This window comes from Elaeis guineensis, chromosome 7 (assembly GCF_000442705.2).
Source record: "Elaeis guineensis isolate ETL-2024a chromosome 7, EG11, whole genome shotgun sequence".
Taxonomy (NCBI): domain Eukaryota; kingdom Viridiplantae; phylum Streptophyta; class Magnoliopsida; order Arecales; family Arecaceae; genus Elaeis; species Elaeis guineensis.
Genome location: NC_025999.2, coordinates 76,819,121 through 76,832,766, shown reverse-complemented (window position 1 = coordinate 76,832,766; position 13,646 = coordinate 76,819,121). Strand labels below are relative to the sequence as shown.

The following is a 13,646-nucleotide window of genomic DNA, read 5'->3' as shown; positions in this document are numbered from 1 at the left end:
CTGAACTTAGGTTATAATCATGAGGAATATGATAGATATAAAAAGAAGATTCAATATTTAGATTTGAATCAATAGATATTAAGATAAATTTATGCATAAGTGGCATATGTTATCTATAATAAAATTGACGAGTTATATCTTAGATTTCAATTAGTAAGGTTGACCTAAGTATGAAAGGAGTTGACCTTGGAATAAAGTGGGAGGTATTGATAAGTTATGTTGAGTATACTAGAGGATTTTGGAATGTAAAATTTATATGATTGAAGATCATGATAATTTTTTTAATTTCGATGATAATTGTCTGAGCATTATGAATTTAGACTTATCAAAGAAAGTTAATTAGGGTATGGTCTAAGAAGAAATTACATCATATGAGAGAGAAATATTTTTGAACACTGACCTTAAGAGGTCATATATGAAACCCAATCTTAGATGAAAAAAAAAATATATATATATATATACTTAAATTTTATTATGAGAATATGAGATACACATCTTGGTGAAATTTTTGGTTACTCAAAATATCATATTCTGAATATGATTCCTTGATCTTTCAAGTTGCATTGAATTTCAAGTCAATAGTTTATTTTTCTAAATGGATCAAAAGTATTTTGATATTGTTGTTAAATTAAAGAAGAAAATTTATTTTGTCAAAGTATGATATACAGGTTATGATGAAATCCTTAATAATTCGTATTACTATCTTTGGATTAGATTTTTTTTAAATTTTTTTTTGTGATTATTGAAGATGGTGAAGTGTATTAATTATTCAAGTCAAAGTTTAGATATATTTTTTAAATTGAACTAAGACATCTTGCTAGTGTTAAAATTTGAATGACTTATACAAGGGACAAGATTTTCTATGGATTTATCGATTAATATTAAGGGTTGTGATGAAGAGAGCTCTATAAGAAAGTTGATTCTACTCATAAGGATGTTGGCTTGAGTTCTTTTAGTTGTCAAGTTAGAATTAATTCTTTTAAAAAGGAAGATTGATTTAGAAATTATCTAAATGATTGTAAGGTAAATTTAAGATTAACTCCAATTAATTCTAGACATGTCGGTTTTTGAAGAGTGATGAAACTTATGCAATGATTTCAAACATAGAAAGTGGATCAAGATTTAATTTTTATATGCTATACCCGAAGGTAGTAAAGATAAAGAAACTTAAAATTTTGCCCTAAGTCTTATATGAAATTTGAAGGTTGGATCTATCTTGGATTGATCTAACATATAAGGATATTTTATCTTTGATAGACTTATATAATTTGGTAAGTTGAGATCAGAGTGCGCAACAAAAGCGTAATGGTCTGAATTGATTAGAAATATTAATCCTTTAAATCAAAAGTTATGATGGAATACATTAGTTGCAAATAAGGAAGGATTTTATTGATAATGAAAGGATGCTAGAAATTTTGATCTAATCTGATCATAGCCTGATAATTTTTGTCAGTAGGTTGCTTCATTGTAGATAAGGCCAAGAAATTTTAGATATCTCAAGTTTATTAACAGCTTGATAGTTTTGATATTAGTTCAAACTTAGAATGTCCTGATATACATCTCATATTTTTAAAAAAATTTAATATTGTTACTTAAACTGATATAGAAGATTGAGATTTTTCTTAAGATGAGAGTCTATATATAAAATTTGTTGGAAGATCAAGTGAAAAAAGAAATCGATGATTGTGAAGAGTGATCGATGTTTGACCTTTATTTATTTTCTATCAAGGGTAGTCTGAGATAATTATGAATTTCGAGTGAAATGTATTAGACAAATAACGGTGGTATATTAATACAAGTCTAAAATGTTACGGTTCTTCGAAAAAGTTGAGAAATCAATAAGAAGGGATGTGTTTGAAATTTCAAATAATTTTTGTTATAACAAGATCATGAGAAATAAATAATATATATATGACATTATCGTAAGTTTGTGAATGACATGAAGAATGTATACTTTGAAATAGGTATCTCGAATGACGTAACCTAATTTCGAAGACGAAATTATTTTAAGGAGGGGAGAATGTAATAACCCAGATATATATAAAAAAAAAGGAGAAAACAGAGGATATCGGGAGGAAGAAGACTCCCGTTGAGAGTCTTCTTCCACCATGAAAAGGAGAGGGGAATCCGAGTAAAAAACGGATTCCTCTTCTATAAAACCCCCTTTCCCCTCCCTTTAGGTTTTTATCACGGGATTTTGAGAGATTATTAAGAGTTTAGAGGGATTTTTCCAAGATTTTTGCTGCGAGTTGTTTGAACAGAAAGAAAGGATCGCCGGAGCTCTTCTCAACCGCTGGAGCAAGGTAAGCCTCCTCCCCTTTCTCCTTCTTCCTTCCCGTGCCGATGTGCACGCTTGCCGGCGATCGAAGTCGCCGGATTTTGTTGCGAAAAAAAATCCTTATTTTTGCCATTTTCCGTCGTCGGTGGTCACCGCCGACCACCGGTTTGGCCGCCTCTTGCCGTCGGATCATCTCTCCTTTGGCCGCCGACCATCCCCACACCGGCTGCGCCGCCGGCCGGCCAACCAAGGAGGGGATCAAAGATCCCCTGTTTCGGTCAAAAATAAGCCACGGGAAGAAAAGAAAAGAAGAAGGAAGAAGAAGAAGAAAAGAAAAGAAAAAGGAAAAGAAAAAGAAAAGAAAAAGGAAAAAGAAAAAAGAAAAGAAAAAAAAAAGAAAAAGAGAAAGAGAAAAATAAAATAAAATAAAATAAAAGAAGAAGAAGAGAGAAAAATTTTCTCTCTCCTCTCTCTACCTTTCTCTCCAGTTTCTCTCTCTAGATTCTCTCTATTCTCTCTCTAGATCTTTCTCTCTTTTTGTGGATTTTATCTCTCTAAATCTTTTACTCTCTCTCTAACTGCATCCCGGACTTTAAGATAAACTTAAGATGAAAATAAGATGATCTGAGATTGCTCTGAAATTCGTGCGATAGATCTGATCCCAGTGATCCTATTCAAAATTTGTAACACTTGATTCATATTGAGTCACCCTGATAGGACCTCTGATGATCCCGACCATGACTGCCTCATCTGAAGGATACGAAGATTTCTCTCTCCACTTTCTCTCTCTACTTTCTCTCTCTAGAATTTTCTCTCTCTTCATGGATTTTTTTTTCTCTAGAAGTCTTATGGATCAGTGGAGGATCCTGATACATAGATAAGTCCTAATTTTGGTTAATCCGAAGAGAGGTCCTCGATCTGTGGATCGATTATCGATAATTTTCTCTATATATGATTTTTATGTTTAATCAGGGTTATGAAGAGATGATTGTCTGCAAATGATATCGAGTGGAATATTTTTTTTAAAGAATTCATAAATCAAAGAAGAACATTGATTTCTGTGTTTGGATCAGTCACCGATAAAGGTAAGAATTCCTGTACATGATCATCATTATATATGTTATTTTACGTTGGTTTTATCTCCTTGATTTTGCAACGTTGGATTTGAGATCGATGAATTTGTTATATTGAGACACTGTTATTTATTTATGTGATTTTGAGCATGAGTATGTTATATCAATACATATGTATCAGCGATTGATGGCATGATTATGTGTATGACATATTTATTACACTGTAAAAGATGACTTGATTAATGAAGTTAAATATCATAATTTTATGAAAATGAAAAGAAAGAGAAATATGGTTTGGACTGGCCTTGTCATATGGAATAGCTTGCCAGGAGCTTATGCCTGGGACAGCCCCCACAGGCTTATGTGTGGAAGAATATGATCCGAGAAAGATCATGAAGAATCTGATCCGAGAAAGATCATGAATGATTTGATCCGAGAAAGATCATGGCCACTTTGATTCGAGAAAGATCATGAATATTTCGATCCGAGGAAGATCACAGAAATCGATCCGAATAAAAGATTGTCGTATGATCTGATAGTCCAAAGCCAAAGCCAAAGCTAAAGCTAAAGCGAAAAAGAAAAGGATTAAAGATGATGTGATAATAGAAGAAAATGGAAAGATAAGACATGAAACAATCGTTGAATAAAATTGTTTCACTTATTTAACATATGATGATGCATCATTTTTGATAAACAGATAATCAATAAATGTTTGCAGTATTCTGGATAGTGAACATCGACTTTTATGTGTTATTGCTTATCTTATTTTCAGATTATATTATTATATTGGTGTGATATGGGAATTCTTACTGGGCTGAAAAGCTCACACCCTTCATCTTTTTTTTCTTCTCAGAGTTACAGGATGCTTATGATTGGCTATGATCTAGATTTACGGGTGAGCAGAAGGATAAATAGAGTGTCATAGTATCTGATCAGAAAATTGAAGAAATTTAAATTGTAATTATGCAAGATTTTACGAATTATTGTTGAAATTAATTGTTATGGATGTTAAGTTGTAGTGATTTAATTTGGCCTTGCATATTCTTTAGGGCTTGCTCTAAGGAGTGTGCGGCCATCACGTATCCGACCCGGGTGTTGGGTTCAGGGCGTGACAGGCATAATGCACCATGACCATGATTTAACATGGTTTACCCAAAACTCGAGCTATGTCTACTAGGAGAGTGAGAGATCCACTATAATGTTCAGAGTATAGGGCAAATTACAAGTGTCTAATAAGATATGAGAGAACTACTTTAAGACTCACAAGAGCCTAATACAAGAGAAAGGTATGCCAAAAGATTTACCTTAGCAGAAGCAGCATGAGGACTTGCTGAGATATTGAAAGTTAAGACAAGTATTGACAATACTTTTCTTCTTCGCTTTCCCCCTTCTCTTCCTCTCTCCTCGTTTTCAAGTTAATAGAAATAGCCCTTCATAGAACACCTTTTCCGCACCCACTACATACTACCGCATGTGTCCCTTGTATAGAGAGATCAAGAGAGCTTCTACATTGGCTCTCTCTCTCTCTCTCTCTCTCTCTTCTAATAACAACAAAAAGGAAAAAGTTTCTTTCTTTTGTTCAAAGTGGGAACCAAGAAAATATTGAACCCTTTAGATGGCTAAAGCCAATCCTAATTGTGTTTGGCTCTTCATGTGGCAAAAAAGCCACACAATCTAACACATGATCTAGTCAATAAAACATGCTTATAAGCACCAATTACAACTAGTTTCCTAGAGGTAAGGAATTTTCATTAAATTTATCCTTTTAACAAGCCTTATAATTATTTGTCTTAGGGATAATAATATGAAAATATATGCTAACCTGTTACTATAAAAAGCTGTAACCATTAGAACCTAAGATCAGATCAAATAATTGATTATAAAGTTTGCTGACTCGAAACCGAATCTCATGCCAGCCGATCGGCGGTACGAGTTAGTACACCCCCATACTAGATCGTACTAGATCCGAACTGACATGGAACAAAGGAGAATCAGGGAGGAAAAAAGGGAGAGAGGAGGGGGGAGGGAGAGAAGGAAAGGGAGGCTGGCGGAGATGCTGGCAGTGGTGACCAGAGGGCTGCGGAGGCCCTCAGAGGGCCACAAAGGCCTTTGGGGCTCTGTGGTCCTCTGCGAGAGAGACTAGAAAGAGAGATAGAGAGAGGGGGGAGAGGGGAATGGAGGGAGGGAAAGGTGACAGGGAGGTTGCCATGATCGTCAAACGGTGAAAATCCATCCGCGGCATCTGCGGGTTCGAAATAGGATGGGTCGCCGCTGTTTCATCACATTTTCTTTTAATGTGATTCACAGTGAAGCAATGGGTTTTCGTGGATGGAATTTCACCATCTAGTCGCCCTCCAGCAACCTCTCCATTATTTTTCCCTCCCTCCATTCCTCTCCCTCCTCCTCTCTCTCTCTATCTTTCTCTCTCTCTAATCTCTCTCGTGGAGCACCTCGGAGCTTCGGAGGTCTTAGTGGCCCTCTGATGGCCTCGATAGGCCACCACCAGCCTTTCTATCTTCTTCCCTCTCCTCTCTCTCTTCCTCTCTTCCTTTCTCCCTGGCTCCATTTTTGTCGGTGGTCCGAATCGAATGTCTGACCGCACCAGTTGGCCATCAGTACAATTCGCATGCCCTGAACCATCCGATTCATGGTGATTCGGCATTCCATAACTGATGATGCAATGCAATCATTAAAGAAATCATGGATAAACTTTTCATAAATAATACATATATCTTTAAAGTTGTGTAAAACTTATTTAACATATTTGGACTTAGTTTGTTGTTGGTGATTTTTCATTGTAACATTTGGCTTTTACTTTGTGAGTTAAGGATGAACCCAACCCCTATATTAGACCATTCCTGTCCATTGGACTCTTTTCAAATCCCATGGAACTTCAAAGGCTTGCTCTCCAATTTAATGAATTTAATTAGTCCAAACAACTGAACAAGATAAACTTGGTAGAAAGACTCTTAAGTACTAGTTAGGCGCAGGTGCAATATAGTATGTAACAGTACATAGTGCACTGCATCTTGCAAGTCAAAAGTGGTATAATTAAAATATGATTTTTGTTTCTCTTGTTCTTACATAGAGATTTTAATTAGAAATTAATTCTTAATGCACAAAATTATGAAAATTAAACTCTTTTTAGAGCTATTGTATCTCCACCATGGGCCTAAAGGTTGTTTGGGATGTGGTTTCCATACCAAACTGTACGGCTTGGTACTGGGAATTACCATATTGTACTGGATATTCATATGGTATTGAGGTTTCACATGGCATAGAGGCCCGATTGATTGTTATCATGTGGAACCAATTTGTACTTACTAGTTTCTTTTTCTAGTGATTTGTGTCCCCTAGTTTTGTTTTGTCTCAGCCTATATCGTCTGAGAAAATGGTCTCTTCATGCTGTGTCGATATAGGGGGTGTACTATACAATATTGGGCTTTCTATGTCATATTGGTAAGGTACAGATGTGGTATTCATTAATGGTACGTGAACCTTAGTTTGGACTACATTAGTGTTAAAGATATGCTAATTCTGGTATACATTTTGGTGGTATTGAATCAACTGCTGCCAAAAAATTAGCAGCACATGCACACCACAACACTAACATGCTACTTTTGAGAAATACTTTTTTATTTTTAATTATGTTATCTAAAAATAATACCAAATGAAAATGCTTTATAAAATGTGTCAATGTGTAGATACATTGCTGGATTACAACAGGTCATAAAATAATGCCAAAAGAAGAAATATTGGCATGATTTGCCCCTAAGTTTTTTAGTTTTGGTCATTTTTAAGCAAAAAAGTGAGGAAAGGGATGGTAGAATAGCTTAAGATATAAGCTTTAGGGCTTTGCATAAGGTTTGCGGACTCGGTCCCGGAGCCCATGCCGGCCGATCGGCGATATGGGTCAGTACAGGTCCATATCGGACCGGACTGGCGCAAACTGACACAGGAAAAGAAAGTGAATCGAGAGGAGGAAAAGAGAGAAAGAGAGAGAAATAGAGAGGGGAGGGAGAAAGAAAAAGAGAGAGGGGAAGGAGTCGAAGGGGCCATTGGATGGCACAGTCCATGTGTGTGGCGCTGTGGGCATGAAACAGGGGTGATGCCCCTGTTTCATGAGGCTTTGTTTTTTTATAAAAAAGTCGAAAAAATATGAAGCCGGCAATTGGTTTGCCGACTTCACTTAAGTGAAACTGGCAAACCATTTGCCGACTTCACTATTTTTATTTTTTTTAAAAAATTCAAAAAATAAAGTCGGCAAATTGATTGCCAGCTTCACTATTCATCACATTTTTAAAAAAAATGTGATGAAAGAACAGGGACGGTAGCCCCTATTCCATAGTTGTGGATCCGCCCGCGCGATTTTCGTCGGTCGATGGCCACGGCGACTACCCAGCAAGCTTTGGTGGGCCCTCCACCAGCTGCACCTTTTCTGGTAAGTCGCTCCCCTCCTCTATCTCTTTCTCTCTCGTTTAGAAGCCCTGTCAGGCGAACCAAGTCACGGAAGCCTCCGCCGTCCTCCGACGGCCACAATGGGCCACCGCCAGCCTCCGACAGCGTCATGGTCTCTCTTTCTCTCCTCCTCACTCTTCCTCTCTTTCCCTCTCTTTCCTCCTTGACGTCGGCTTATGCTGTTTTTCAAGCCGGAACCATCCTGGTTCTCTGTCGCTCTGGTTCGGCATGCCCCGAACCACTTTGTTCGAGACGGTTCTAAAAACTTTGGCTTTGCATGTGTCAATTCACAGCTAGAACTGGAGGAAATGGAGCTTCTCCACTTGGATCCACCTCTTCTTCTCCCTATTTGAATGAAAAACAAGAAAAGGTTGCAGTCCCATCTCATTTGGTGTCAAGAAGCACCATGTAAAAACTGTAGATGCTGGTCTGGTTCACTGAATGCAAGTAGATTCCAAGTGGTTCAAACTAGTTTTGTTTGTTTTGGCTAGAAATTGGGTATTGAAACTGATTTTTGTAATGGTTACTCACTAGGTTAGTATGGTAGACCATATGTTGCACAATTTTAGCCACTAATTAAATTAATCATGCTTGATAGTTTTTTTGAGTTTTGATGAATCATACATCTACGCTGAAGACAACCTTTGCATGGACGGGCAAAAGTTAAGGTCTCTAGTTGATATCCCGCCCCCCCCACAACACACACACAAAAAGTGGGGGAGGGGGGTGGTGGAAAGGAAAATTGTGTGTTGGTGTTTGGATGGTTGAGGGGGAGGGGAAGAGGAATATATCTAGGATTTGGTGTTTGTGACATTGTTTTCTTGATATATGGATACAAGTTAATTCTTTCTTGGACATCCTACTCTTACTTTGTTCCCTATGGAGATCCATTTATTTTACTGCATGTGCTACAGTGTCTGACCCTGGACCAACCAGATTATGTAACAAACAATCAGTATTTGTGTCCTTTGGTTAAAGGACAATGGTCAATTCAAGCATAGGTGAAATTATGAAAATATCCTTCCTGATTATGAGGGAAAAAAAAAAAAAAGAAACATCTTCAGTATTCCTAGACATCATCTGATATGGCAGCTGGATGGGTAATACATTAAACAAATATTATCTGTGTGGGAAGTAGACCAAGTGTTCCTGCAACTTAAAATGAAACTAGTCAATTGTTCATTTCCAACATCATGACCAAAGGACTGTTTTACGAGTCCAAAGTCATTGCATAACGACATACTTGTTGCTGTACATGCATGTGAAGCATATAATGTTCCACAATTCCATTGATGATGATAGCTTTTAAGGAATTTGATTCAAGCATCTCATCAGAAAAGAGGATTGGACTTTTGTTTTTTCAGTTTCTTTTGCATATATTAGTTTTTGGGCTTTGCTCCTATGCCACTTTGGTCTTGGTGTTTTACTTTTTTTTCAAACATTTTGTGTAGATTTTCCCTTAAATATCATTTAAGATATTCTGTTGTTAACTTGTTATATTCTATCTTATTGGTGCAGAAAGCCTTTTTTGAGAAACTAAGTTAAAGTACTTTGCAGGTGGGTAGAAATGATGGCACCTGTTTTTTCAAGAGCTGCCTGGCGCTGTGCATGGCATATGATTCAAGTATATAAACTATTCTCCATAATACATGTCAATTGTCATACTGTATTAGGATATTTTGTTAATCTGGCAGTATCTAAAAATCATGTCTTTTCCTGATCCTTTTTCTTTCTAGAATGACTTGATTCATGCTTGGGGTCTAGACAGGAAGCTTGGTTATTGTGCGCAGGTAACATTTGCATATCCAAGTTAGTCTTTTTTGTACATTTCTGATGGAGAAAGGTCTAACCCTCTGATCAGGGTGATCGGAGCAAAAATGTTGGAGTGGTGGACAGTGAATATATAGTTCATAAGGGAATCCCTACGCTAGGTGGGGTTGATGAGAAGAAGGTAAGCCATTGGACAACTTCTCCAGCTTTTAAATTTCAAAGGACACCTAAATTGAAACCTTTGGCTCTCATATCAGAAGTAATTTTTACATGTGTTTTTGATTTATTTGGTTTTCCTGTTAAAACAGAAGATATTTGGTTTTACCATTGGTGTCTGACTCTCAGTTTTAATTTTTTAAGCTGCTAATTGTTTATTAAGATTTTATTCTTTGTCGCCAAATGTTCTAGTTTGTAGATATCCGTCATGGGCTGTGGATCCTATGCTTGAAGATTTAATTGTTTTTTACCTTAGGATCAGAAAAGTAATTCCTGATTTAACATATCGCATAACAAGTACTCTGGTGCAATATTCTATTAAACAATGACCTCTCATCAAATGCAAATTGTCTTTTCTTTCTTTTCTTTTTTTTAATTTCTTAGCTATTTGTTCATAATACTTCATCTGGGTAATTCTTTCTTTTGTTCAATGTGATTTGAGGATCACAATCGAATATATAGTGTAAGCTAATTTTCTGATTTTGTATACAATTTTTTTCATCAAATCACAGTTCTCGAAACTCTCAATTTAGCTGCGCAGTACTATATATTCCCTTCATCCATTCCACTACAATTTTATAGCCTCAGTAATCAGCACATCTTTGTGTTATAATCAGTAAGCGGAACATGGTTGCACTTGCTTCGGTGTATCTATTAGTTAGCTGGATTGAAGCTTCATCTCCATGTATTGCTGCTGAAACATACACTGCAAGGACTACTTCTGGTTCAGCTAAATCATAGGCATTCTTTTTCCATCATTTATTTGAATATTACAATTTTTTTGGCTTTCACCTATTTAAAGACACTGTTGATTGTGCATATTTCTTTTATTGCAATCATCTCAACTAGAATATGTGTTTACCTCTATCTCTTAGTTTAGGTCGCTTACGGTTTGCACTGCAGCATCTTTTGTAGAAGTTCACATGATAAATAGTTTCTTGTGTCATTTTTCAGTGTTTCAAGGGCGTCCTTTGTTATGCCTTCATAAATATAGTAGCCAGAATCTTCTACCTATTGTGCTATGTTGGCTCCAGTTCTAACATATTGGTTGGAGGATCAACCCATGCTAAAAATCCATGTGGCACCCCTTTTATTAGTCGATGTGGGACTATGACAATCTCCCCCACCCAAACTCTTGATGCCTTATCATAGATTGGCTCCTATTGAAGAGAAGGGCCCATCTATGGCCTGGATCCTACTCGACCCTACCAAGTCCTACTCGACCCTTGTATCGCCTGGTGAGAGCCACATGACTAATAAGGTTGTAATTTATAACATACATTGGGCCAAGCTCTGATACCACCTATCATGGATTCACACCCAATAAGCTTAAGCTGTTGGGTGGAGGATTGGCCCAGGATAATAAACCCATGTGGCATCCCTTTTATCAGTCTATGTGGGACTATGACATGAAGTAGGTCCTGGTAGTGATGGATGCCTAGGAGAGCAGGTGGATGACAGTGAATGCAACTACACACTAGATCAACATTGTTACTGCACACCCTGGGCTTGTCCCACCGATATCACCTAGCTTGTCTAACTAGTGCTAGGTAGACCCATAAGCTTGCTAGCTGGGCTCATGATCTGAATGCTTAACATGGCCACATAGAGTGATCAAAGGCTCAAAGCAACAATTATATTGATGGATAGTGACATCAGTTTACCCAGTTAGTTATAGGCCGAACTCTGACTATAGTAAGATTAACCTGATAAAAACGGGTAGCATCAGACCCTAATCACTAGTTTGCTTTAGACATGGATTTCAACACCAGCTAATGTAGTGGAGAGACGTCTAACTTCTGATGCATTTGATACATAGCAGGACAGCATCAGATTGCTAGTCCTTGCTTACTTCCAATTAGTTATATAACATAGTTTTATTTGTTTCTTTAAGATGTAGGAGCCCTTCTTGAGTTGTAGGGGCATTCACAGGAATCAAGGGAACCACACCAACCTGATGTCTGTGAGTATCTATTGTCTAACTCCTTTCACAGGTGACAACACAGTTGGATGGAGTTTGCTCTTGATGCTATTTAGTGCCTTTCTGTTTAGTGGGTTGGATTTTCATGTCCTACATGATTCCATGTGCATCTGAAGACGAGCTGGAGATTTTGAGTATCTGGTAAAGGACCTTCGTAAACCTTAGTGGGCTTTGAGATGAGAGCAAAATAGATTCACCACTAGGTATCCACTCCCTTCTTAATTTCCTTAATTTTTATACTGAAATTTACCTACATGAGAATGCATCATTCATTCCTTATTTTGGTTGGCAAGAGCCAAGATCGTTTGGCTCCCACTTGTTGTTAGATCTAGTTCTGTATCTAGCCTGTGCAGGTAACTAACTTCCTGCTTTTGCAACTTGCAAAAGCTTCAATGCTTTCTTCTAGTTACCATTGTGTCCTGTTTTCGGATGGTGCCAGGTTAGACTACCAACTTGTGACTTGTGAGTATGCCATCATAAATTAGTTTGTTGTTGAATAACTCTTATCAGTTATTGTGGCATATATTATTAGGAACAAAGTTTCCTTTTCTCATTCAAGAAAAATATCCTTTCTTCCCATTCACAAACCTTGTGAACCTCCTAACTAGTAGCCTCGTAGAATGAGTAAATCTGTTCAAATTATCAGTTCACCTATTCACTTACAAGTAGTGCTACGGGGCATTTGGTTTGTGCACACAAAAAAGTTTCTCCTGCCACGTGGCATGAGAGGATTGGTGATTTGCAGGAGTTGGTGCGACACAGGTGTCTTGAATACTAAATCTCCATGCCTGCATAAGCAGGTCTGATGAACTTTTCAAGCGAACTGACTGACAACAGTGAAGTGTCTTGCTACATTTCCGTTCCTGAATGCCAGAGACAGATAGAGTGAACAGTCACCGTGTGATATGTTCACTCTCATCCATCCACATTGCACATGATTCTCCTTAGTTCATAATGATTTATGTCTATGAGACAATATATGCAGAAAATCTTAATGCACCTATGTGTAAACTTCAAAATTCAAATTGGTATTTCATTGATAGCAATAACTGCTGTACGACCCCATACCACCCGAAATAGGGTGTACTGTACCATACAGATGGGAACTGATACAAAACTCAAGTTTGGGTTGGTATAGGCCCCGTACAATCCTGTACTAATGTGTATACCTCCATATTGAGGTATATCAATGTGTACTACTACTGAGGCATAACAAGGTGTGTACCGCCCCATACCAAGGTATACAGAGATAAAAAATGAGAAAAATAGTTAGAGGATTGTTTCAGTATGGGCTATGTACCATACCATACCAAAACCATCACAGCCAAAGCCTTCTTACTTGGAAAAAGTGGTAGATCTGCTAGTTATTCAATTCAAATTTCCAATCAGTTTGCTGGACTGACTGCATATTTTTGATCTGGCAGGTGCATCCTCGATCACCTACTTTCAATGACAGATTTGCAGTAAGTATCTTATGATTCTTATCTACCATAGCATGTGTTTGAGCCATTCATTCTGTCGCCCACCTTGTTGGATGTCTATATCCATGAGTTAATCCAAATAATTACAAAATCAACTGCCCATCACAGATCCATCTTCTATTCCAACTTCACAGAATACTTTTGGCATATGATTGATATATGAATTTCTGGAAACAAAGGCAGTTCCTCCAAGTATAATGCTTATATTGGAAGGATAAAATCAAGTCAAAGGATTTATTATGGTTTCTTTGTGAAATGTCAGTCAAATTCACAGACTGAATTTGAGCTTTCAGAGTGACAGACTTTAAGGAAACATACACACATTTACTGCTTCTGGAGATTAATACATAGTGATCTTTTGGCTGTGATATCTAGAACTAGTGCAGATC

At 37.2% G+C, this 13,646-nt stretch overlaps 1 protein-coding gene across 5 annotated transcripts in view; it reads left to right on the top strand.

Moving 5' to 3' along the window:
- The window catches only part of LOC105048935 (uncharacterized), a 33,187-nt gene that overhangs the window by 19,032 nt on the left and 509 nt on the right, over nt 1-13,646 (top strand). For 2 of the 5 annotated variants that reach the window (XM_073261135.1, XM_073261133.1), the window contains 4 exons: nt 9,367-9,433; nt 9,546-9,599; nt 9,671-9,760; nt 13,201-13,239. In XM_073261135.1, coding sequence (XP_073117236.1) covers nt 9,367-9,433; nt 9,546-9,599; nt 9,671-9,760; nt 13,201-13,239 — 250 coding nt within the window. Of the gene's footprint in view, nt 1-9,366; nt 9,434-9,545; nt 9,600-9,670; nt 9,761-10,412; nt 10,537-11,789; nt 11,980-13,200; nt 13,240-13,646 lie in introns of all 5 variants that reach the window. The other 3 variants (XR_012142900.1, XR_012142901.1, XM_073261134.1) reach the window with 3 other exon arrangements.